We start from the raw sequence: 23,597 nt of genomic DNA on the forward strand, positions 1-23,597 counted from the left end.
TGCTGCTGCTGCTGCTGCTGCTGCTGCTGCTGCTGCTGCTGCTGCTGCTGCTGCTGCTGCTGCTGCTGCTGCTGCTGCTGCTGCTGCTGCTGCTGCTGCTGCTGCTGCTGCTGCTGCTGCTGCTGCTGCTGCTGCTGCTGCTGCTGCTGCTGCTGCTGCTGCTGCTGCTGCTGCTGCTGCTGCTGCTGCTGCTGCTGCTGCTGCTGCTGCTGCTGCTGCTGCTGCTGCTGCTGCTGCTGCTGCTGCTGCTGCTGCTGCTGCTGCTGCTGCTGCTGCTGCTGCTGCTGCTGCTGCTGCTGCTGCTGCTGCTGCTGCTGCTGCTGCTGCTGCTGCTGCTGCTGCTGCTGCTGCTGCTGCTGCTGCTGCTGCTGCTGCTGCTGCTGCTGCTGCTGCTGCTGCTGCTGCTGCTGCTGCTGCTGCTGCTGCTGCTGCTGCTGCTGCTGCTGCTGCTGCTGCTGCTGCTGCTGCTGCTGCTGCTGCTGCTGCTGCTGCTGCTGCTGCTGCTGCTGCTGCTGCTGCTGCTGCTGCTGCTGCTGCTGCTGCTGCTGCTGCTGCTGCTGCTGCTGCTGCTGCTGCTGCTGCTGCTGCTGCTGCTGCTGCTGCTGCTGCTGCTGCTGCTGCTGCTGCTGCTGCTGCTGCTGCTGCTGCTGCTGCTGCTGCTGCTGCTGCTGCTGCTGCTGCTGCTGCTGCTGCTGCTGCTGCTGCTGCTGCTGCTGCTGCTGCTGCTGCTGCTGCTGCTGCTGCTGCTGCTGCTGCTGCTGCTGCTGCTGCTGCTGCTGCTGCTGCTGCTGCTGCTGCTGCTGCTGCTGCTGCTGCTGCTGCTGCTGCTGCTGCTGCTGCTGCTGCTGCTGCTGCTGCTGCTGCTGCTGCTGCTGCTGCTGCTGCTGCTGCTGCTGCTGCTGCTGCTGCTGCTGCTGCTGCTGCTGCTGCTGCTGCTGCTGCTGCTGCTGCTGCTGCTGCTGCTGCTGCTGCTGCTGCTGCTGCTGCTGCTGCTGCTGCTGCTGCTGCTGCTGCTGCTGCTGCTGCTGCTGCTGCTGCTGCTGCTGCTGCTGCTGCTGCTGCTGCTGCTGCTGCTGCTGCTGCTGCTGCTGCTGCTGCTGCTGCTGCTGCTGCTGCTGGTGTGGGGAGCGGAGGTGGTAGCGGTTAGCGCGTTGCGCTACGAACCTGGCAACCCGGGTTCGATTCCCACTCACGACCAACGCCAGTGACGGATTATCTGAACCAGTCCTGGGCCTCCCCTAGGTCGACTCAGCCTCAAATGAGTACCTGGTGCGGTGTGTAAACATTGCCACTCGGGAGACAAAGGCGGGTGTGGTTAGTGTGCGCTTGCTTGAAGTCATCTCTACCGTGAGTCGCCGCCACCTCGTGGCTATCTTTGCGATGAGTCGGAGTTGTGATGACGCCGATTGCCGTCTGCATGTAAATAATAATTTTAATAATATATAACAATAATCATCTCCGCATGTACATGGTGCAGCCTTACATGCTTCAGAAATTCAAAGGGCAGTTGATCATCTTCATTACGATTATCTGAACCGGTCCCGGGCCTCCCCTAGGTCGACTCGGCCTCAAATGGGTAAAGTACCGAGTTGCGATGTGGAACATTGTCGCCACTTGGGGGAGACAAAGACGGCCGGGCGTGGCGCTGGCCACGTCACCGCTTCATGCCTGCTTCTTTACACGCGCTGCTACTTTGCTAACAGCACTTGCCCCTGCAGTCTGTTAAAGGTTACACGGGGGACCATTGTCTTTGTGGCCTTCAAAGTAAAATAAACATACATAAATATACAGAACCAATGTTTCGGTGGTTGGCCCTTCTTCAGTTATCATCTGCGACCGACATCAAACCTTCGATGATGAACGAGGACGCGAGTGTCCTCATAAGCTCACTCCGGCGACCGCTTGAACTCATGCCTGAGATTGAAAACGAATTTATTCGATTTAAAAAACTCATTTATTTACACCAGACACAAGGTTTTGCGTGCCACTTTCCGAAACGTCTTATAAATCCGGAGAATGTGCAGATTTTTTTCGGTTCAAGTTTGCTTTGTTTCGGCACGACACTAAACGGCTGTTGCTCACGGAATGTCCCTCTGCATTTTTTTCAGACAGCTTTCTTTTGTAATCAAAACCTTTAGATATATTTTTTAGGCATAGTTTTTCCGTAAACGTGAGTTACTGCAAATCCGGTTTTAGTGCAGTTTACGCAACAGTTCCACGTAAAACCATGTTTTTTTCCTTTTAAAATGGTATTTAAACCAGTTTGAATCAGTTTTCCTTAAAAAAAAAGAGCATTTTGAAGGCCAAATAATATGGAACAGCGTCCCCTAGTGGTCAAACGTTTTCCTTTCTTTCATTTGGTTTTGGTTCTTGTTCAAACATGTTGACACCGCCGTTTACAACAGATGTGTGTGGATTAATGAATGTGTTAATGTGGACTACAGCTCAGTGTTCGTAACGGTAAGCACTTACTGTATGGTTTCATGCTACAAAATTTCAGGCTCCTTAATTTCGAATTGACATCATGCCAAGAAGTTGCTGACCACTTTGGCAACAACGGTGTCCTAGATGTGCATCGTTGTAAAAAAAAGTATTCCTTGCAATTTTTTTTTTAAATTGCTGATGGAAACTAACATTCCATAAACCTAACAAGGAACGTGGACATATAAATAAGTTTAAAAGTTGAATTCTGTTTTCTATTTTGGAAGGAATATAGTTTTCGATCTTAGTTCCATGATTTGATTTTAGACATATCTTTGTACACAACTTAATCTGTACAATTTAACTTTTTTTTCTCTCTGGGATAGTGCGTCGGCAGTGGTGCATAAGCACAAATAACAAAAAACGCAAATACATTCGTCAATAACAATGAAAAAAAAATATATAATAAGTGATGTCTCAGGCAGTGGTGTGCCTTCTTTATAAAACACAATTTAAATTTGCATATAAATTAGCACAAAAAAGTACTGTATTACACTACATACTGATTAATAATACTGTTCTGCCTCACGGCAGGTGTTTGTCTCACGGCAGGTGTTTGTCTCACGGCAGATGTGGGGGTGTGTGTACACAGGAATTTCCTGTTTTGATGCCGCGTTTGGTCACATGACCAGGAAGTTACGATTTTAGATTCCCTCTCAACCACGCGGGTGTCAGCCATTACACAGAGTACAAAATGGAGGCACAAATAACGTCTCGGTGACCACAGGTGCATCTGTTCATTGTGGGACTTTAAGAAGCATTGTCTGTAAGTTCGTTTATGTTCTTATAATACTGGAAATGCTGTTATAATGTTAAAATGACCGTTATAATGCTGTAAATGCCTTTATAATGCTGTTAAATTATGATAAATGAGGCCTAGTTACCAACGAAGCATGCCACTTGCCTCATTGTGAATCTTACTTGTAATTGAATAAGTCGAGTCAGACTTGTACCCATGTAACCTTTTTGCGATCTTGAGAGCAAGGATGACGAAAAATCTCATCCACAGTTTAGTGTTGTGTAAGGCTATACATATTAATTTTAGAACTTTCGTGACTGCAGGAATTATTGTTTCTTTCGGTTAAGTCACGTCTAAAGATAAAATAATAAATTAAATAATAGAATACGACGATGTTGCAATCGAAACGTCGTATTCTATAATTTAATTTAATTTCTTATTTTATCTTTAGACGTGACTTAACCGAGAGAAACAAATAATAAGGCTATACATTTAGGGCTGCAGTATGGTGATCACACGATGTGCTCTTAACACAGTAGCTTATTCTCTTGTATAGCTATTCAGTACTAATGTAGGTGCCTGGTCCATCCAGGATCTATTGTTGAGTTTCATGTTATCTAAGACAATGTTATGATGCTGTAGTGTTCATTCATTGTATTGATATTTCCAAGTATTAACAGATGCTGTATTTGTGCTGTGTTTTTCCATCAGTTTTACCTCGTTCAATTCATTAAATACGTTTGGAGTTGGATGTTCACCCTGGCTCTGAAGCTTTATTGAATGCGAGGTTATCTACTCGGATATTGGTGCAACGCAGCGCACAGCGAGGCCTAGACAAATACTCAAACACAAACATCAAATTGAAGAAAAAAATCATGAAATGTATATTCCAATGCTATCAGTAGCCACTGCGTAGATATACAGATAACAATGTTTTGCAGTCGAGACTCAATACTTTGCACACCAATACGGAGCTCAGCATCAAGATGTCATCGTAATCAAGCTGTTGATGCCACCACACCTCACCAATGCCATGTTTTATCCTCCACAGCTGCTGCACAGTACACATGCAACCTACAAGATCTGCCCTGACAGTATCCCATCATCTGGCATTTCTAGTCTTCCCCCTATGTTACTTGATGCTTGGACAGCACTCCCGACCTGAACTAGCCATTTACGCCACTCCAAACTTATCTCTCCACTCTTCCAAAGTGATGTTCATAGCCCATCCACAACCTGGCCCGGCTAAATGAGCACAAAGAGTCGCAATTCTACTTTATAAGTAGATACAGACCAGAATCTACACGTTAACAGCTGCATAAAATGTAATTTTAGTTATATCTTGAGTTACAGAAACTGCTTAAAAAAATATCGATTCCATTTCAATGAGAATGTGTAAAGCAAGCTATATACAATCCTATTAGTTGGATACAATCTACCGGTCATTAATATGCACGTGGTCCTATGGCAGAATGCTAAAAGTGTACTCGGGTCATGGGTTAAATTCTCAAGGGTGGTCGACTCAGTCCATCGTACTCAAGGGTGCCGATAGAATTAGCGCTTTGCAGGAAGTGCACAATCGTTTCGATAGATTTGTCGCTGGCACGGGAATGTGCAAATTTTAACCCCAAGTTCAGGACTGCCATTGTAGACGAGGCACTGCCCATGCTCACTTGAATATTCAGACCACAATGTCTATAATGATGGGTTATTTCCGGTACACAGGTAGATTTCCACAAATCCACATTCCAATTATCTGCGAATCCTAAAATGTACGGCACCTCCCACGGTTCACAAAAAAGCTCCTAATATTGCAGGGGCGGTACTCCTGAAAATCCGAGGGGTTTTTTTCCCCTGAAGATTTGTCATTATTTACGTGGAGATGCAGGGAAACACAGAGATACAAGAGGGGCAGATGGAGACAAGAGTCAAATGGAGCTTTAACGAAGATTGAGATACAGAAACGAATGGAGATTAAAAAAAAGACGTAGATCCGGCAACAAGAGGAGAGGCGGGAAACGTCCGGAAAATCAAACAGAGAAAAATAGCGGTGCACAGAGACAAACCAATGAAAGACAGATATACAAAGGCAAACGGAGGTATAGTACATATACAAAGGTGTATCTAGCACAGGAAAAATTGTGCTTACGTTATCTGTGGAGTAGTTAAGCATTTCTGCATTACTTTGACTTGGATATTAAGTCTCAACATGCAAAAATCTTTAACTACAGATCCACATCGCAGAATTGGTCAATTCGGCTTTTATATAATAAACATTGAGAAACTCCAACAATCCACTTTTTTTTTTACAGATTGGAGTCGCAGCAAGTCAGTCCGAGCTGCTCCTGCAGTCCAATACCTCTTACAATAAAATTTCGACTGTAATATTATTTCAACTATATTGCATCCACTTGTAAAATGACTTCAGCATTGAGAAAATCTATCTTGAAGTACAATTTTAACTCAAGTAATGTGTTTTTTTTCTTTCAACACGGAATTTAAAAGTGATGTGGCAAGTTGCTCTTAATAAGCTCTATATGAATGAGCACTTTTTTTGCACACTTTTGCTAAAAAAAAGTACATTTCAAGCTGTGTTCAGTCTTTCCCCGGAGGGTTGCCAAATGACAACGTGGCGTAAACAATATCGCCTTCGTTCTCAACGCCTCCTCCGTAATTATCGTCGCCAATACTGGCACATTCATCGGCAACACCGGCGCATTCATCCCCATCCCTGCCGTAGCCGGGGCCAGCTCCGTCTTCGTCTCCTGAGGGCCTCGATGCTTGCTCAGGATGGGTGGTCTGACCGTCTGCCGGACCACAGCATGTCTCCACTTGATCTTCCCGCCGAGGGTTCTCCAACACAACTCTTGGCCCCTTGCGCTTTAAATGATAAAATAAAATAAGAAAATAAAGTAAGAAAACAATGTATCACTATAATCCTCAACACTGCCAATGACTTAGTGCTGTAAATTAAAAAAAAGATGTAAAGTAGGCTAAATTATTTAATCAATTTCCCTTCAAAGCAGCAAGAGGGGAGCAGGGAGCGTTGACATTAGTGGTGATGGCATATTACAATCGTTGTGATCATCAGCCATGATCAATGCACTGTTGGACAAAGTCGCTTTAATGTCAGATAAGTACACAACAGTGTAAGTAAACATTTCCTCCTGCACTAATTTACAACTTAGTCGTAAATTAATTAAGCGTTCCAGTAGATAAAAAAAAACATCCATAATATTGGTTTTGGGTTAGATCGCATAAATATATAAATGTGTCGTTAGAACCTGCCATCACCCGACACAGCCAACTAGTAAGGGTTGTCACGTAAACAGAACGTGTCGGGTGGTGGCGGGTTTTAACGACACATTTATATATTTACGCGATCTAACCCAAAAACCTATATTATGGATGATATTGGTCGTGAAAGCCTACGTGTTAAACAAAAAAAAAACACTCCGTCCATCCAATTGAGGGAGGTTCACAGGATTAGTCGTTAGCTCTTTCACAATGAACTGGAACTTTACTTCCACAGGGAACACATAATTTAAATCAAGGATGACGTCTCCGTTCAACCATATACCACTGTACTACCAAGACCTGGGGCCCAAGTACCAAACGGCTTACGAAATTCTCGAAATTGCGTAGACCAAGATTTTTCCCAATTCCAATTCCACGTGGGACAGGGTATATAGGCAAGGGGATTTGCGTAACTTTTCATTGGATTGTTGGGGGCAGTAGCGAGCAACCTTGAGTCTGCCTTGCGTCCACACACACAGACACACACCATCACAAACATGCACGCAGACACACACGTCCACACTCACGAATGTGTGTGTACATACAATCGTGCACAATCGTATACAAATACTTTCCCAACACATGTATACACTGTCCCAGATAGACAAAGACAGCACCCCCCACAGAGCATTTTAACAGACTGATATCGAGCACGTATGAAGGCCGACATGCTACACGATACACACGTACATAATACACACTCTCTCATGCACACACAAAGACATTCCTGCATACAACAAACCGCCATTCATCACTTAAGTGACGATGACATCGCCACGGCACTTGTCCCAAGCTAGATGCACCTTGAGGCCACTTGAAGTGTTGAAGGCTCGTTGGTAGGAGGTCATGGAACAGACTCAGGTGTCATGGGTCGACTGAGGTGATTGGCAGATCCATCGCCTGTGGTCCCTACTATGCCAACTTGCTGCGTGTTTTTAGCGGCCCGGTGCTCCGCTCGTTGTTGAGAGCGTAGCTCCTCCGCTCTCCACTGTTTCTTGAGGGCGACTGCCTCCAACTGTCCACTAGCGTCCTTCATGAGCCCCCTCCACAGAGGACGATTTTTAAACCATTTGTAACAGTCAGCAAGTCCAACCAGCTCCACATCCTTCTGTACTGCATCAGCTCAATCTATTCTGTAGCTCGTGACATGCCCGTTTAGCCCCTTTTACCCGGCCATACAGAAGCTGCTTGGGTATGTGGTGGCTGGGCATGCGGGCTACATGACCCAGCCAACGCAGCCTTGCCTGCCAGAGGAGCTCACAATGGACTCTTTTAAGGATCTATGGTCTCCTAAAAACAATCCAGTCTGCTTAAACCCAGGATGGATTGTAGGCAGGGCAGCCTGGATGGTTTAAACTTTCGCAGATGTTTCTTTAAAGGGCTCCACGTTTCGCAAGTGGAGAGGAGGGAGGGCATAACTATGGCCAAAGAGATCCGGAGCTTCATATGCAGCTTCCACACAGAATTACGCAGATGATCACAAGTTGATGCCACTTGACTGATTAGGAGTGAGACCTCTGCTACAAAACCAGAGCTGGTTATAAGCACATTACCCAGGTATGAACAATTCTCCACTCTCTTCACAACTGCCCACCATCACTCATGGGGAGTGGAGGGAGGGAAGGATTTAATTACGTAAAATACTCAGGCAGATGCTTTGTTTTTGTAGGACTGATAAGGCATAGATAACGCGATTGCGTTCGGTGTTCGTCAAGGTACGGGTGGCCAATCTCAAATTGAAACCGGAAAAATGTCATCCATTACAAACATCTGTGCGGTATCTGGGCCATATTGTCAGCGCGTCCGGAATAACCACGGACCCGGACAAGACGGCGTGCGTGCGTGATTGGCTAACCTCCAAAGTTGGTGGGTGAAGTGCGCAGCTTCCTCTGGTTTGCGACATATCACCGACGGTTCGTTCCGCATTTCGCGACGATTGCCAAACCATTACACGCTTTGACCGCAAAAAAACAGAACTTTCAGTGGGAGGAGGAGGCCGCGTTTGTCACGTTGCATGATCATCTTGCTAACGTGCCTCCCCTCGGCTATCCAAATTTCTCCCTGCCGTCAGTGACACGGGCATAGGAGCAGTCTTGTCCCAGGTAAAAAACGATGGAGAGAGTGGTCGCATATGTTAGCCGCGTGCTGTCTGCCGCGGAGCAACGATACTGTGTGACACGCAGGGAACTTGTGGCCATGGTATATTTCATACAGCAGTATAGGCCATATCTTTATGGCAGGGACTTCATTGTGCGCACAGACCATGCGGCTCTCCAATACTCCTTGCGAGTTGACCAGCCGTCCAGCCAGCTTCCACGCTGGCTGTAAATACTGCAGGAGTACTCGTTTAAGGTAATCTCGCGAAAGGGTTTAAGAGGCACTGCAACGCAGATGCCCTGTCCTGCCTGCCGCTGAGTGTGCGATGTGCGTGCTCGACGGGTGCTGCCAGGTGTAATCCACCTGAGGCTGGGTCACCGCATGTTGTGGTGGCGTCAAGTCACGCAGTACCAGCCGAGGTGGTCACACCTAGGGACAGCACATTGGGCCTCATGCACGCCGAGTGGGGATGGCTGCAGGTAGAGGACGTGACACTTTTGAAATTGCGGCGCTGCACTGCGGCGAAAAGCGGAAATTCTGTCACGACGGGAGTGTCCCATATAGTCCTTCATGAAGGACTTTTGATCAGGTGGGATGAGGAGCTGCAGCGCTATTGTACAGTGGTCCCCACCGCCCTGCGGGTAGGGTGACGCGGGTGGTGCACAAAAATAAGTTAATGCATCTCGGAGTCCGGAAAACGTTGCTGATGCTACAGCAAAATTTTTATTGGCCAGGTATGTCAGACGATGTGTACCGCCTGGTCAAGGGCTGCACTGATTGCACGCCGTAAACCACCGGTGAGAAAGGCTCAGCCTCCATTGCAGTCTATCCCGAATTAATGAGCTGGTTGCGCTTGACATTCTGGAGCCGTTTCCGGCTACCCAAAAGGGAAATAAATTCCTCTTGGTCGGTGTGGAATATTTTTTCTGGTGGCCAATGGCTTGCCCCCTACCAGACCAATCAGCCGCATCCATCGCCGATGCATTTTTGCATAGCTACGTGATGGAGAAGGGAGTGCCTGAGCAGCTTCTCACAGATCAGGGGCGGAATTTCTCGTCGACATTGCTGCGGGAGGTATGCAATGCTTTGGGTACCAAAAAGATCAGAACGTCACCATACCATCCTCAAACGGATGGCATGGTAACACGCCTGCACAGGACCGATGGTCTGTTAGGCAGTTAATGAGTTGCAAACGGACTGGGATTTGCACGTCCCATGGGTCCTAGTGGCATACAGGATGACCTCACATGCCACGATGGAATTTTCCCCGTTCTATCTTATGTACGGGCGAGAGAACGAACCCCGCATGGAAGCTCAATTGGGCATGGCTTTGGGGAAAAAGGAAGGCCACCATGCCTGCGCCCATGCAGGTCATGCTCGTATGATTGTTCGAGGCGCGTGAAAAGCAGCGAGGGAAAATTACGCCAAAAAGCAGGCTGAAAATTAAAAGAGCACGGGGCAGCATGAGTACTTGCTTCCATGGAAAATTGATGACAGGACTTGGTTACACTACCTACAGGTACCACTGGGTACGTACCCCAAATTACATCGGCCATGGCGAGGTCCCGTTGAAGTGGTGGAAATTAAAAGGCCACATTGTGTGCGGATACAGGCAGGGCGTCGCCGTTAGTTTGTACACCCGTCACGTCTGAAGCCCTATGTTCATCCCCAGATAGACAGCTCATCCCCAAGTCCTGTACGGCTGGTGTCTAATGTGTCCGACGAGCCGGGGCAGCTGGTCCCGGAACTGTGCTTCAGAAAGATTGCGTTGTGCCGCCCAGAGGATCCAAGCCTCTGAAGCCTGGAAATTCTCCCGAAGCCGCCTCTTGCGAAGGACCGGAGGCTGGAGCCCGGTCAAACTCTTCTGTTGAGTCCATTAAGCCATTTGTGCAAGTCCCCAGAGCCCCAAGAAAAGTGCCGGCTGGTGACCAAAAGCGGCAACTGCGGTGTACAAATAGTACACACGCCAGTGAGCGACAGTATACGCGGGTGTGTCGGCAGAGTGGAAGAACAGGAGGGGTCCATCTGGAAGAACCTGGAACCTGCTAGTGGGTTCAAGAAGGGGGGCGTGGCCACGGTGGAGCGAGGCCACGCTGCTAAGATAAAAGGGGCTGAGAGCCGTAGCTAGAGGCTGTTTGTGGTAATCGGATTGTCTTGTCACCATCGTCACTGCCGTCTCTGTCATCGCTCGACATTGCGCTGCTAGACAACCTGCCAGCTACCTTAGCGCCGTCGATGTTAGACGGCTAGTGTTGTATCAAGTGTGTGTAGTCGAGATCGTGTGTGTTAATAAAAGGTGCCTTCACAATTATCGTCTCCGAAGTCCTGTACTACATTTGTATCCTCAAGACGAGCCACAAGAAATGCGCCTTATTTTTCTCTGCATCGTTTACATTATTTAACATTTTGAAAGAAAGTAATGCAACAATCTTGATTTGAAGCTTTCGTGACTGCAGGAATCCATACTCTTTGGTTCTTTCGATAAAGTCACGTAGGTAGAAAAATAATAGATCACAATGTTTCGATCGCAACACAAGCAATCGTCATCAGGTGGGACAACCACAGCAAGAAAAAACTGCTGAAGTAGGTGAGATGGCCTGCCAGCACTGAACCAATTTCTCAACCACATAAATTCCATACACCCATCTATCAAATTCACCATGGAAGTGGAAAAGGATGGCAAGCTACCATTCCTGGATGTTTTGATCGAAAGAGACCTGATGGCTCGTTGGGACACTGTCTACAGGAAAGCCACCCACACGGATGCCTATCTAAAGCCTGACTCCCTCCACCATCCAGCCCAGAAGAATTCCCTCATCAAAACACTACACCATAGGGCACGTTGCATCTCTGACCAGCATCACCTAGCCAGTGAGCTGGAGCATGTACACTAAGCCCTCAGGATGAACGGATATTCTGACCATACAATCCGCAAAGCTGTCTCCCCAGCCATGCAGAGACAACCTTCTGATGATCCAACAAAAACCATCACTTTACCATACATAGCAGGGGTTACCAAAAAGATTTCCAAAATCTTAAACAAACCCAAGATCCAGGTTCGTTTCAAGACAGTACACAACATCCGTGATTTTATCCCATCTGTAAATGATGTGATTCCTGATATGCAATACCCGGGTGTCTACAAACTGAGTTGTGGCTGCGGCAGCAGTTACATTGGGGAAACTAAATGTCTCGGACCGCGTTCGCGAACACAAGGCAGATCTGAAACACGGTAGGACCAATACCTCTGTCATTGCTGATAATTATTTTAACGCAGTGGGCTTACACGAAATTGACTTTTCCAAGACGAAGGTACTTTGCAAACCCACCGGCTATTATCAGAGATTTGTTCATGAAGCCATCCAGATATATAAACACAGACACAACTTCAACCGAGAAAATGGGTACAAACTAACCAATCATTGGAAGGAAGTTATTAACCAGGTAAAGTATTAACTGACTGTGATGTTTCCATCCTACCTGCCTATGTCAGCTGTTATTTCCGACTCTCTGCGTCTTTCTCTCTCTCTCTGTGCATCTCTCTCCGATCTCTACTCCAGTGACTTGGGTGCTACCGCGGGGTCCACTTTCTGCCCCCCCTCTTCCCCCTCCTTCTTTCTCCCTCCCTGCAGCCAACCTCTCCAGTGCTGCCGCGGTGGTCCATTTTATTACTCCAGTGACTCGGGTGCTGCCACGGGGTCTACTTTCTGCCCCGCCTCCCCCCCTCTCTCTCCCCCCCTACTGCCGAGGCCTATATAACCTCGTGCCATGGCAGATCTCTCATCTACTTCAGCAGTCTTTTCTGGCTGTGGTTGTCCCACCTGATGACGATTGCTTGTGCTGCGATCGAAACGTTGTGATCTATTATTTTTCTACCAACGTGACTTTACCGAAAGAACCAAAGAGTAATGCAACAAATTGGAATGAACTAACAATGTATATACGGTATATTCATCACCACGGGGAATCTATAACTGGATGGCTCGCCTGAATTATGGGAAATCGCAGGATGCTAGAAATGCAGTCTCCACGTGTTATACTTGATTTTGAGGTCTCCGAGTGGACGATCGATGTTCAAACAGGGTCCCTAATTTGCTGTCCCACTCCACAACACAATAACACCGCGCAAATGGAATGAGAACTCACCATGAAGCTGACTTTGCTGTAGGTTACCGCGTTCTCGTTTTCCAAGGTCCTGGGCTGTTTCTGTGGTAGAGTGCTGGGGACTGTATCTGTTGCGTCGGGTGATGCGTGAATGGAGAATTCAGAATTAATGACAGTTATAATTGAACACGATCCTTCTAAGATACAAAAAAAGTATTGCAAAATGTGTCTGCGGTAATCTATGCCGTACTGTATATAATGCACAATTGCACAGACTTCGAATATAAAAGTCCGGCATTCCGTTTGTCCGTTGGTCCGTCAATGAAATGATAAGAGCCTTTCAGAATTCCTGAATCAAAAAAATTATGAAAGTGGACCCCCTACCCCCTAAATGTGGGGGTAAAAAGTTGATCCAACAGATTTACAAAATTGGCGGCCAACCTCCCCCCCCAAAAAAAGCCCTCCGTAGGAGCTAAAATAAGGCCGTAGTAGGCCACTGAAATTTTAGTTATTTAACGTTCAACTGGAAAATACATAAACATGCAAAGAAGACAAAATAAAATGTTGAACTTTTAAAACAGAAAATGCATGCAAATTGTAACTATGCGTCCGCTGTGAGATGACAACCACTTTTAAACATCCAGGTTATTCAGCTCTGAGGCATACACATTTTCTGGATATACTACGGGACAAAATATATCTCAAAATATCGGGAACAAGGAAGGGCACGACGTTAATGTGTCGTCTTGAGCGGTGTATTGTTATTGTTGCACAACTGACCAAAACAATATTGACTTTCAGTGTCCTAGAAATATTTAGAGATTTGCCAGAGCATGCAGCCACGACTGAAGGAATACAATCCCAGAAAAAGAAACCGTGGCAGGTGGCAAAAACCCGAGTTTTATGCACCGTTAATGATTTAAGAGGAAGGCCTTGGTACATTTTGGGCCCCTTCTAGGAGGCACTTGACACGCATGAGGAAGTGGTGTCTTAGCAATGGACATCGTGGGGGGCCCGGGGGCGGGGCAGGGGGATTAGTCAACATTGAGGGGGTTTCCGTGATTGAGCATCCCCCCTGCCCCACTGCATATATATTCACTTTAAGATATTTTCTTGTTCATGTTTTTGTTTGTTGCGGTTGCACCCGATTCAAGAGCCGAATGGCTCACAGGGCTATACCTAATAAATGAACTTGAACTTGAATTCAGCCCTCACGATTTAAGGATAGCGATTCGATTAAACGATGTTTTTTTCTCACATTGTGTGATGAATGTGGCGTAAGAATAATCAATATGAATAATAATTACGAATACAGGAAAGGCAAACTGAGTACAATGGCTTTCTTTCAGGAGGGTCCCTGGCTTTAGACCCAAAGAATAGAATGCGTGTAATGTTTACGTGTTTAATTTTACGCTGATTTTGGCCAATTTATAACTGTTCATACAAGGTGAGAGGAAACAACCTGAGCAATCGGAGGAAACCCATGTTGCTGGCAGGGGCAACACTCCCTTTCCGTAGAAGATGGAAACAGATGGAGATTAGTCTACTTGCTCTCCCGCCATCCCTCAAGTCAGGGTCTGGGCACCTCGACAATCCACGGGAAGGAAGATCACACATACCCTGTGTGATCCACCAATTTATTCGAGAACCACAGCGCTTGATTGCAAGGGTCGCGCGTCGTCGTTACCGCTTGGTTGAATTGACGAATTGTTAAAATACGAGGAGACATATGGGGCTCCCTAATCATAATGCGGTGTTGCTTTGTGTGGGGCCGCCGATAAGAGGGTACCTGCCTAGCCTCGAGCCCTCGGAATATGCGCAAACTACTCCCCCCCCCGTTATCACGCTGTGCTTGACGTGTCTGGCCACCTGCCCAGCGCTCAACACTGAACATGCGATGAGAGGGCTTTGTAAAAAAGAAAAAACCCCGAGCAGGTCCGACTCAAGACGCGCAACAGGGTAACACCTGAAATGTGCACTCGCCTGAAAGTGTTGCACTGTCGACTTCTGGGCCCGCACGGCCCAGCCCTTGGGCACTGGAAGCCCCTTTGTTGGCCTTTCGAGGCTTCTTTTCCACATTGCTGTACACAGCCTCGTCTGCAGACACCCTGGTAGGCTTATCGTACCCCGTATCTCTAGCCCTCGGAACCGCGTCTCGCGGGTTTGCATCCAGGCTGTAGTCGTTGTTGGACGGAGGTTGCGCCGATGGCATCAGTTCTGGATGCAGGCACTCGTGAGGTCGGCTTTGCTTTGCTTAAGATAATATAGAAAAGCGAGAAAAAAACACACGAACCAGTTCTGAGACTTTCCGTAAAACGGCGACGCACAGTGCATCAGACAGACAAGCACATGCAGGCTGGAGACGAGAATAATTCCTCGAGAGCAAAACACGTGATTGTGACAAAAGGATCGCTGCTCCCATCATGCCTTCTTCGCATGTCACATGACACCACCAAACTGCATGTATAATGCACGCAACCCATGTCGTAGGCCATCGGAGTAGAACGAAATTCGCCACACTGAAGTCCCAGTGGTACGAACAAAAAATCTGTTGGCCAATGATGGCTTTCGCCGCACCGATGATGCCGAACAAAAACTAATCTGGATTACATGTGTCTCGTTTTCCTGCACCTCCGATTAGCACGGTTGGCTGCGAACAGCCCGAAATAAGTTCAACCTACGCACAGAATATGGCGGTTGTCTAAAACAGCTGTGTGTGCATCACACGCCAGTGGTGATGTCACGTGACATGCAAGGCATTCTAGGAGGACCAAATACCATGGCCATTATCGCACCATTTGCTCTCTTGACAATATATATGCACGGTATTATGTAGCGGGCTTTATATTTTTCTTTTAACGGAATTTCAAACGTTGAGTGAGGCCATGTTTGGGATATTTAATCCTCGACCCAGAGATGATAAGTTGAGGGCAGAGAGGAGACGTGTTTTGACACGTGAACAATTGTAGTTCGTCACGTTTCTACTGTCTATATTGTATCCGCTTAAAGTTTGGCTTTGCAATAGACACACGTGGTTACGAAATATGTATGGGCAATGCCATCAGAAACATTGCATGCTCTGGTGGGTCCTTAAATGAGCAGAAGGAACTCAATGGTTGAGGCAGATAAGGCAACGACTACCACAATGTTGCTAAATTTCCTTTTTCGGAAACAAAAAAACAACCTCGCTTAAATGTCCTTCCTCATGTAAACCACCCATCATCAACATCATCCATGGTCAATCCACTGCTGGATGAACCCCTCCCCAAGCCACCATCACGACTCATAATTCTGCAATGTACCAATCCACATAGCGGCCTACGCGCAAGCTCATTGCATTGCTCCATCTCCACGGTAATTCCATGCCTTGGCTGCCACTCCAGTATTCTTGATCATCGTCCGTCATCCCTTCTGGTAATGTGTCCGACCCAACCGTCATGGATGACGTCATTAACCTGTATATTAGAAATCCGATGGAGCTGTGCACTATTAAATCTAGATTGAAAAAAATTCTTTAGAAATAATTTTTGTGGTTAGTTTGTTGTTCCCCCCCCACCTCCGATTTAGCACGGTTGGCTACGTATGGTGCGAAATAAGTTCAACATACATAGACTCACACAGAGTACCATAGACTCACACAGAGACCCACATACTCTCACAGAGAACCATAGACTCACATAGAGACCCACAGACTCTCACAGAGAACCATAGACTCACACAGAGACCCACATACTCTCACAGAGAACCATAGACTCACACAGAGACCCATAGACTCACACAGAGAACCATAGACTCACACAGATAACCATAGACTCACACAGATACCCATAGACTCACACAGAGACCTATAGTTTGTTGTCCTTCCCCCCGCACCTCCGATTAGCATGGTTGACTATGTATGATGCGAAAGCAGTTCAACATATATATGTTCTCTAATCAATTAACAGCATTCCTGTTTGTGCATAAATTTCTGTTTTGTTCTATATTCCGTGTTCATGGCCATGTTTTCTGAACCATGTCATTGCACGCAGTACACACGGATTCCTTAGGCGCATGAATACTGTTACTTTTCATAATCAAGCTCAGATTCCCAAAACATACAATTTTGCACTTGTCCGCCACTTCATTTCATTTTTTTTATGATCCACCTTCAATCGCTGTCCCAGATAATCTCGGCTCTGTCATTTAATTGTGTCCCTCTGACAGCGATCTCAAATTGTTTGGCGAACTGGTTGTACCTTTGCTTTGCTGATATTTTTCCAGAGCCCAGCGTTCCATACTTCTCTATTAGGTTCTTGTCGAATTTCCTGCAATTTATTCCCATTGGTGGACGTGACGGTGATGTTCTCTGCGTTCATAGTTATGCCTTTGTTTCTCCCATGTAATTTTGGACAGGCGTCACTGTGAACATTTTTGTGTGATGGCATATCACCTTTGTCTTACTCCCCTCTTGAAATGTACTGTGACACTTTCTGCGTGTCATTCTAGTGCGGCTTTTCTGCTTTATGGAAATAAAAAAGACCCCTTTATCTTCTAAATGTTTTGTATTTCGGCCTGGGTTTGTGAGAGCTTCGATGATCAATACATTTCTACTTTAGATAAAGTGTCTTTTCGTAAGTCTACAGAAGGCTAGGCGTAATGGTTAATTGAAGTTAATTGGTCTTTTCCAGAATCTGATTATTAGTATGTGGTCAATGGCGAATAAACCTCTTCTAAACCCTGTTGTTCGATTTCTGATTTGTTTATTACTCCGTTCCCAGTCATCTCGAGACGTGGGACTTAAGAAACCCGCACAATTGATTCAACTGCCGAGCCAGAAGATGGAATCGAACCGGCGACCTCTGGATTGCAACCATTAGACAAACTGCAGCGATTCACAAAAATATAACCGTCATTATTTGTTAACATTCTGTTGTCAGGGTTGTCACAGTTCTGTGTCATGTTATTTTGCAAAAAGTGATCCCGTTTAAATTGATACATTGGAAAAGCATTTTGCTGCTCAGCAATTGGATCTGAGGAATCGTGGAGTTGATTGGATTAGCTCAACGTAGAATTTGGGTGGAGACTGGCGATTGGGTACTATCACGCCCAATTGTGCACCCCTAGTATTTTTTTTACAATCCTTTGTTACAACATTTCTGGATGAAGGCCTGCCTGGTTATCGCAAATGTCTACATTTTGATTGCCAATAACTTTAGCTGCGGTTGGCTTGACTGCCAAACCAGGAACACACTACACTATGACCCCAGTAACCTAAGTTCAATTCCCAGCCATGGCTCGCAAACATTCTTTGCGAGTGATATCTGAACAAGTTAATAAAGGGGGGCCCTCAACCAGCACTGACCAGCATGGCGAAATATGGTAAAAAAACTCCCACAACTGACACAGCATGGGAAGGCCTTCATCTGCAATGGGCTGAGAAATGAGCCGTGCGTTACTGCACACTTCTGAAATGTTTTTTTTCTGTACGTTGGTTGGAAGCAATTGCGAAAAAGCAGTGTACCCCTTCTCCGTCTTCGCAGAATGAGCAGTATGATAAGCAGAATAAACAGCACGCCCAATGCAACGACTCCGACAGCCACCAGCATGACTATATCCAAGTGATCTGTGAAGGCAAAAAAGCATGTCAATTCAGCCATTTGGATGGTGTTTGTGAAAGGGTGACAAGGCTGAAGCACTTAAAGTTATTGTCGTCATGCTCCTATGAAGATTTTGAAGGCGTTCATCACCTGTTGATGGATATAATGGTAGTGATGATCGTGGTATAGGTGATGATGAGGATGGTGATGATTATGGATGTGATAATGGTTAAGGGCGTTGATGATGGTGGTGGTGCTGATGACAGTGGAAATGATCATTGCAATAGAGGTGTTGATGATGGTGGCGATCATGGCCAGGTTGATTCCACTAAAGTTCCTGCATGGACCAGTCACCCAGAACTCACTGCTCTTGTGCAAATAAGAGGTGACGCATAATTTGCTGATGAATCTATTCATATTACCATTGTGTATTCCACAATGCTACTAGGACACGGACAGTAAAATGTGTGAATAGACAAAAATAAGATCCAGATCTGCCGTCACCCCCAAACATCAAAGCGGAAAAGAGAAGTACCACGTTCTACACTGATCTACAAATATAAGATATGCTCTGTGTGAATGTGTTTAATTCGCCGAGGATCATAACGGACATCGAAAAATCACAGCGTGCATTGCCATTCACTCCGGCAAGTCCATTAAAGACGCCCCGTTAATCGACAGAGCCTTCACTCAACAAGGAGAGGACCGCGTTGGAAAATCCTTGTGATATTGAGTTTTCATCACCTTTGTCTTCGTAATGGAGTGTGATAGTTTCCTGGAGCATTGACGGGAGGTTCACACCCTGGACAGAGCACGGACATTTCTTCACATAATGGTCTGCTGATGGCGTGAAGTTAAGCCTGCTTGTGATGTTGAATGTTCCATCTGGAAGCGCCGTTTCAGTCTCCGTGATCACTCCTCCAGTGATTACATCCTCGCACCAGGTGATGTTTATCGAGCCCCTGGGGTACACGTTCGCTACACTGCAGCTCAGGGAGGCCGGTTTTCCAATCGCCAGTGCAGGCACATCTTGCTGTGCGAGCACGCTGTCTGGTACCGCTGTGATGCAGAGACAGAGGAGTGGACATTAACACAACGTTTTAGTCTATACCAGTGGCGGCTCGTCAATAGAGGGCGCAGGGGCGCCGCCCCCATCAAGATTCAAGAATATACATATACAAAAATTATATAAAAATACATAAAGATGTGCCGGCTGGTAGTAAGAAAAGCATCAGCATTTAATAAAAACTGGCTTTAATCGGTCAACTATTTTCTATGTTTTTCAATGTGTTTCATGCGGGGCGCCGGACAAATGGATGTCTATGTGAGACTTTAAATTTTCGGACAGCATGTGACCTGAAGCTGGTCTCTAATTGGTTTCTTAAAGATTCTCCTCGGGGCGCAAGTCGTTGCGTCCCTGGCCAATCAGAATTGGATACATGTTATTTTATCCAATCTGATTGGTTCTCGTCACCTGTCATTCAAATTTACGCTCTGGGCCACTACTGCGAGTGCGCAGGCCACACCACTTCGACACTTGCTAGGCTGATCAAATTTTTTGTGTAAACAATGGCAGCAGTTCATCCAAATTCTGTAATTTATTTACAAAAAAACCCTTTCACAAGGCTTTCGCTGGAAGAAATAAAAAAGATAAAGGATCTCGGACTGGACCAACCTGATTTACAAATCCAGCAGCAGGCCAGTGACAGAGGACGAAGCTACACACGAAGCTTCACCCGCGCTTGTTATGAGAAACGGAGGTGGCTGGCTGGATGTGATGTTAGCAATTCTCTTTTTTGTTTTCCCTGTCTTTTATTTCAAAGTGTCGGCACTGAAGTTTTGTGGACAACGACGGGGGTAAGAGACCTCAAACATCTCTCTGACAAATGCAAACGTCATGAAAGTAGCCGCAGCCATATTGATAATAGCATGAAACTAACGTTTTAATGTTCAAGTAGGAAACATGCTTTTTGGTACTTTGGTCTGAAATGTATATAAAAGAGAAACATTTATGTTCAAGTAGGAAACATGCTTTTTGGTACTTCTTTTGGTCTGAAATGTAAATAAAGATCATCAAAATTTATATTCAAGTAGTCAAAATGGTTTTTGGCACTGCTTTATATTTATTTGCCCCCCTCAATAAAATAAAAAAAATGCGCCCCCCCAAAAATAAATATCACCAGCCGCCACTGGTCTATACGATTAATCGCTTCTGACGTTTAGGTTAGACAATCATGGCATTAAGCCCACGAGTATTATTGTAGTCAGTTTAACACACAGTAGGGTTTCGCGACCAATAGTATCTATAATAGAGGTGTTTGGGTGAGATCGCGTAAATATATAAATGTGTTGTTAAACCCGCCACCAAGACAGAGCCAATCAATAAGGTTTGTCATGTAAATAAAATATGCAAAGTCGTTACTAGTTTAAGCACACAGGTGTGTTGAAGAGGAACCCACAACATTGTAAATGATGAAGCTGGAACCCACAACATTGTAATTGTTGTGGGTTCCAGCATCATCAGCGTTGCTCAAAAGATGCAGACATTGTACTCGAATGGTCAATATTGTGGGTTTTACCCACCAACACACCGGTGTGCTGAACTAGTAACGAATTGGCACGTTCTGTTTACGTGACAAACCTTACTAACAGGCTGTGTCGGGTGGTGGCGGGTTTAACGACACATTTATATTTACGTGATCTAATCCAAAAAACATCTCATATATGTTGTTTTATGTTCGTATTTTAAGTTGTGCTCTATGTTGTGTTTTATGTTCGTGTTTTATGTTTATATATAAAGGGAGTGGATTTGATGTATTCGATTTCAGTCAAGTTCCGAATGCACAAAACCGACACTGCTTCTGAACGCGCAATAACATTTTCACCACAGTATTGCAAGCATGGGTACATTGACACGTAGAGTACGTAGTCTTACATGCAATACATACTGTTATTTAGATATTTGGGACTGACAAATTAAATTGTTAAAGCCCCCAGAAATGTGTGTCTTTACGTGCATAATTATAAAGCCTTGTCAATAAAAATGCTTTAAAAAGACTCACCAGTAACCTTCAGTTCAATTCCCATTCTTGCAACTATTACTTTACGATCTACTTCCAAGTAAAAAAAATAAGTGTTTGCATCCGATATTCTGATGTCTTCAATGAGTAGAGAACAGTTGCGTGCTGTCAGGTCACCAGGTAGAGACACGCGGCCTTGATAGTCTATTATTCTTGTGGATTTGGCACTGACTCGGTAGACAAAGTTTTCAAAATCTCTCGCATCGTTGAGGAGCCAGTAGCCTTCCACGTGTGACGATTTAGTGAACGTTTCAGTGCAAAATGAGCACGGGAGCATTGCCTGTGCACCCTTCGTCACGTGCACCACCTTGGCCCCATACGTCACTGAGGAGGCAACGCCGCCTCCACCTGTTGTGAATAAAGAGTCACGTTTGCATTTGAGCGTTCGTTTTGGGAGTTCTTTCAGTAATATTTATTTTGTGTATTACTTTACGACTTTTTGTATTTGTATTAATTTTGAAGATATATTTTTCTTGCAAAGATTCTACGCTGATCGCATCCACGCCGCTTTTTCGAACCACACAATTAGGCCATTTCTACACATTTTTATTGAATTTGCTCTGTTGTCCGTATATATATTTGACGCTTAATACCTTCGGATTTACTAAGCCTAACGAGCTGACATTTTGTACACACAGACTCGTCGTCTCGCGAGACAATTCAAGATTTCATTTCAAGAACCGGTCCAGATCCCACTGATCCTGGGTCTGTGTTTTTTACTTTATTTTTAATTGCACAAGTTTTTTTCTGTTGCATTTCACATAGCACACAACGGCGTAATTTGGTTCTACTAAATTATGACGAAGGCTTCTTGTCATAACTTCCCATTAATGTTTTTTTTCTTCTCCAGGTTAAATGTATCAGCCTGGTTAAGTCACCTGCATGTAAACAAGTCATACCTAATGCCAACACACAATGGTGCAGATAATGGGATTTAACGATGTGTTTTGCATGTCACTTACACAACACGTTTAGATGTTTATGTGAACTACCACTTCCTTCGGTGTTCGTTGCTGTGCAATGGTACCAGCCGGAATCTTCCACCTGTACTCGTCGTATTGTTATTCTTTCTCCGAACGTGGCCAGTGACTCTTTGTGCCCATTACGCATTTCTCTGACCCACGTGACGTTGTGAGGCGGGGGCCAGCTATCACTCTCACACATCACAGTCACATTCATGCCCTCTGTCACTTTGTCGGGGTCAAACTTAACTTTGATGTCTCTGGGTTTATATGGATCTGAAAATACAGATGAATAACATTGGGAGAGAATTATGGATTACGGCGATGGAAATAATTGGATGATATTGAACTCAAATATTTACTTAATAAATGCGTAATATCATAGTGTTACTTCACACATTAAATACCAAATATCTTTGCAGTTCATCCATTTTAAACGCGAACAAAAATTTACATTTCAACTTCACTTGTCCATTTTCGAGTATCTTTTACGTCAAGTATATATAAGTATTAAAGGAAACCCACTAATATACATATTTTATTAATGTCCAAATCGTGTGGAACGCGAGGAGCGCCGAGCAATCGGAATGCATTGCACATTTCAAGTATCCCTGGGAAGAGAATGTCAGAGTGCACATCGGTGAATAGTTACCGTGTAAAACAGTTGTCAACGAGTAATGTGACGGTGAATGTATTCACCGATGAATCCCGACCTTAAGCTCACGACTCATGCATTCACCTGCAGGCGTGAACGGTGATGTTTGTATATCTGTATATGCTGTATTTAATGGGTTTATATAACCCCAGCCAGCTATTAAAATCACGACATTCACTCCAAGTGTTTAAAAAAAGGGGATTCATTATTGAATCAAACGACTCCGTTGAACCATGAAAAGTTATTGCACGCAGGTTGCGCAACTCTGCGTACACTTACTGCCAACTCGTGGTGGCACTGACATTAAAAAGGCCAAATCAGATTGCATAAACACTACAAATGCTGTATAAAAATGTGTCCTAAATTGTGATGTTAATATTTGAAATCGCCAAATTCATCAACAAGTAAATAAGTAAAACACTTTTTTGAAGATATGCAATGACTATATTTTCAAAACGACATAAGAACATGAATAAAAATAAGTGGGACATACATTTTACTTCCAGCGTAATTCCTCGCTTTCCAGTGAAGCCGTTCGTCACCACAAACCGAAAGAAATAAGTTGAAGCATCAGAACTTTTTACGTCGATAATCTTAAGGGAA

The 23,597-nt window shown here is 45.3% G+C and overlaps 1 protein-coding gene and 1 pseudogene across 1 annotated transcript; both read right to left on the reverse strand.

Annotated features, from left to right (window-relative positions):
• Positions 1–239: 239 nt before the first annotated feature.
• LOC144941619 (uncharacterized) lies at positions 240–1,666 on the reverse strand (annotated as a pseudogene).
• A 2,148-nt stretch (positions 1,667–3,814) lies between these two features.
• LOC144941896 (uncharacterized) lies at positions 3,815–23,533 on the reverse strand. Its single transcript, XM_078868400.1, has 8 exons — positions 23,488–23,533; positions 22,340–22,615; positions 21,360–21,725; positions 19,042–19,356; positions 18,222–18,323; positions 14,702–14,971; positions 12,761–12,846; positions 3,815–6,100 (listed from the first exon to the last, which is right to left on the reverse strand). Exons 2-8 carry the CDS (start codon positions 22,554–22,556, stop codon positions 5,816–5,818), a joined length of 1,641 nt encoding a protein of 546 aa, XP_078724526.1. The 5' UTR covers positions 22,557–22,615; positions 23,488–23,533; the 3' UTR covers positions 3,815–5,815.
• Positions 23,534–23,597: the final 64 nt, after the last annotated feature.

The sequence above is a fragment of the Lampetra fluviatilis genome, chromosome 25, assembly GCF_964198595.1.
Source record: "Lampetra fluviatilis chromosome 25, kcLamFluv1.1, whole genome shotgun sequence".
Classification (NCBI taxonomy): domain Eukaryota; kingdom Metazoa; phylum Chordata; class Hyperoartia; order Petromyzontiformes; family Petromyzontidae; genus Lampetra; species Lampetra fluviatilis.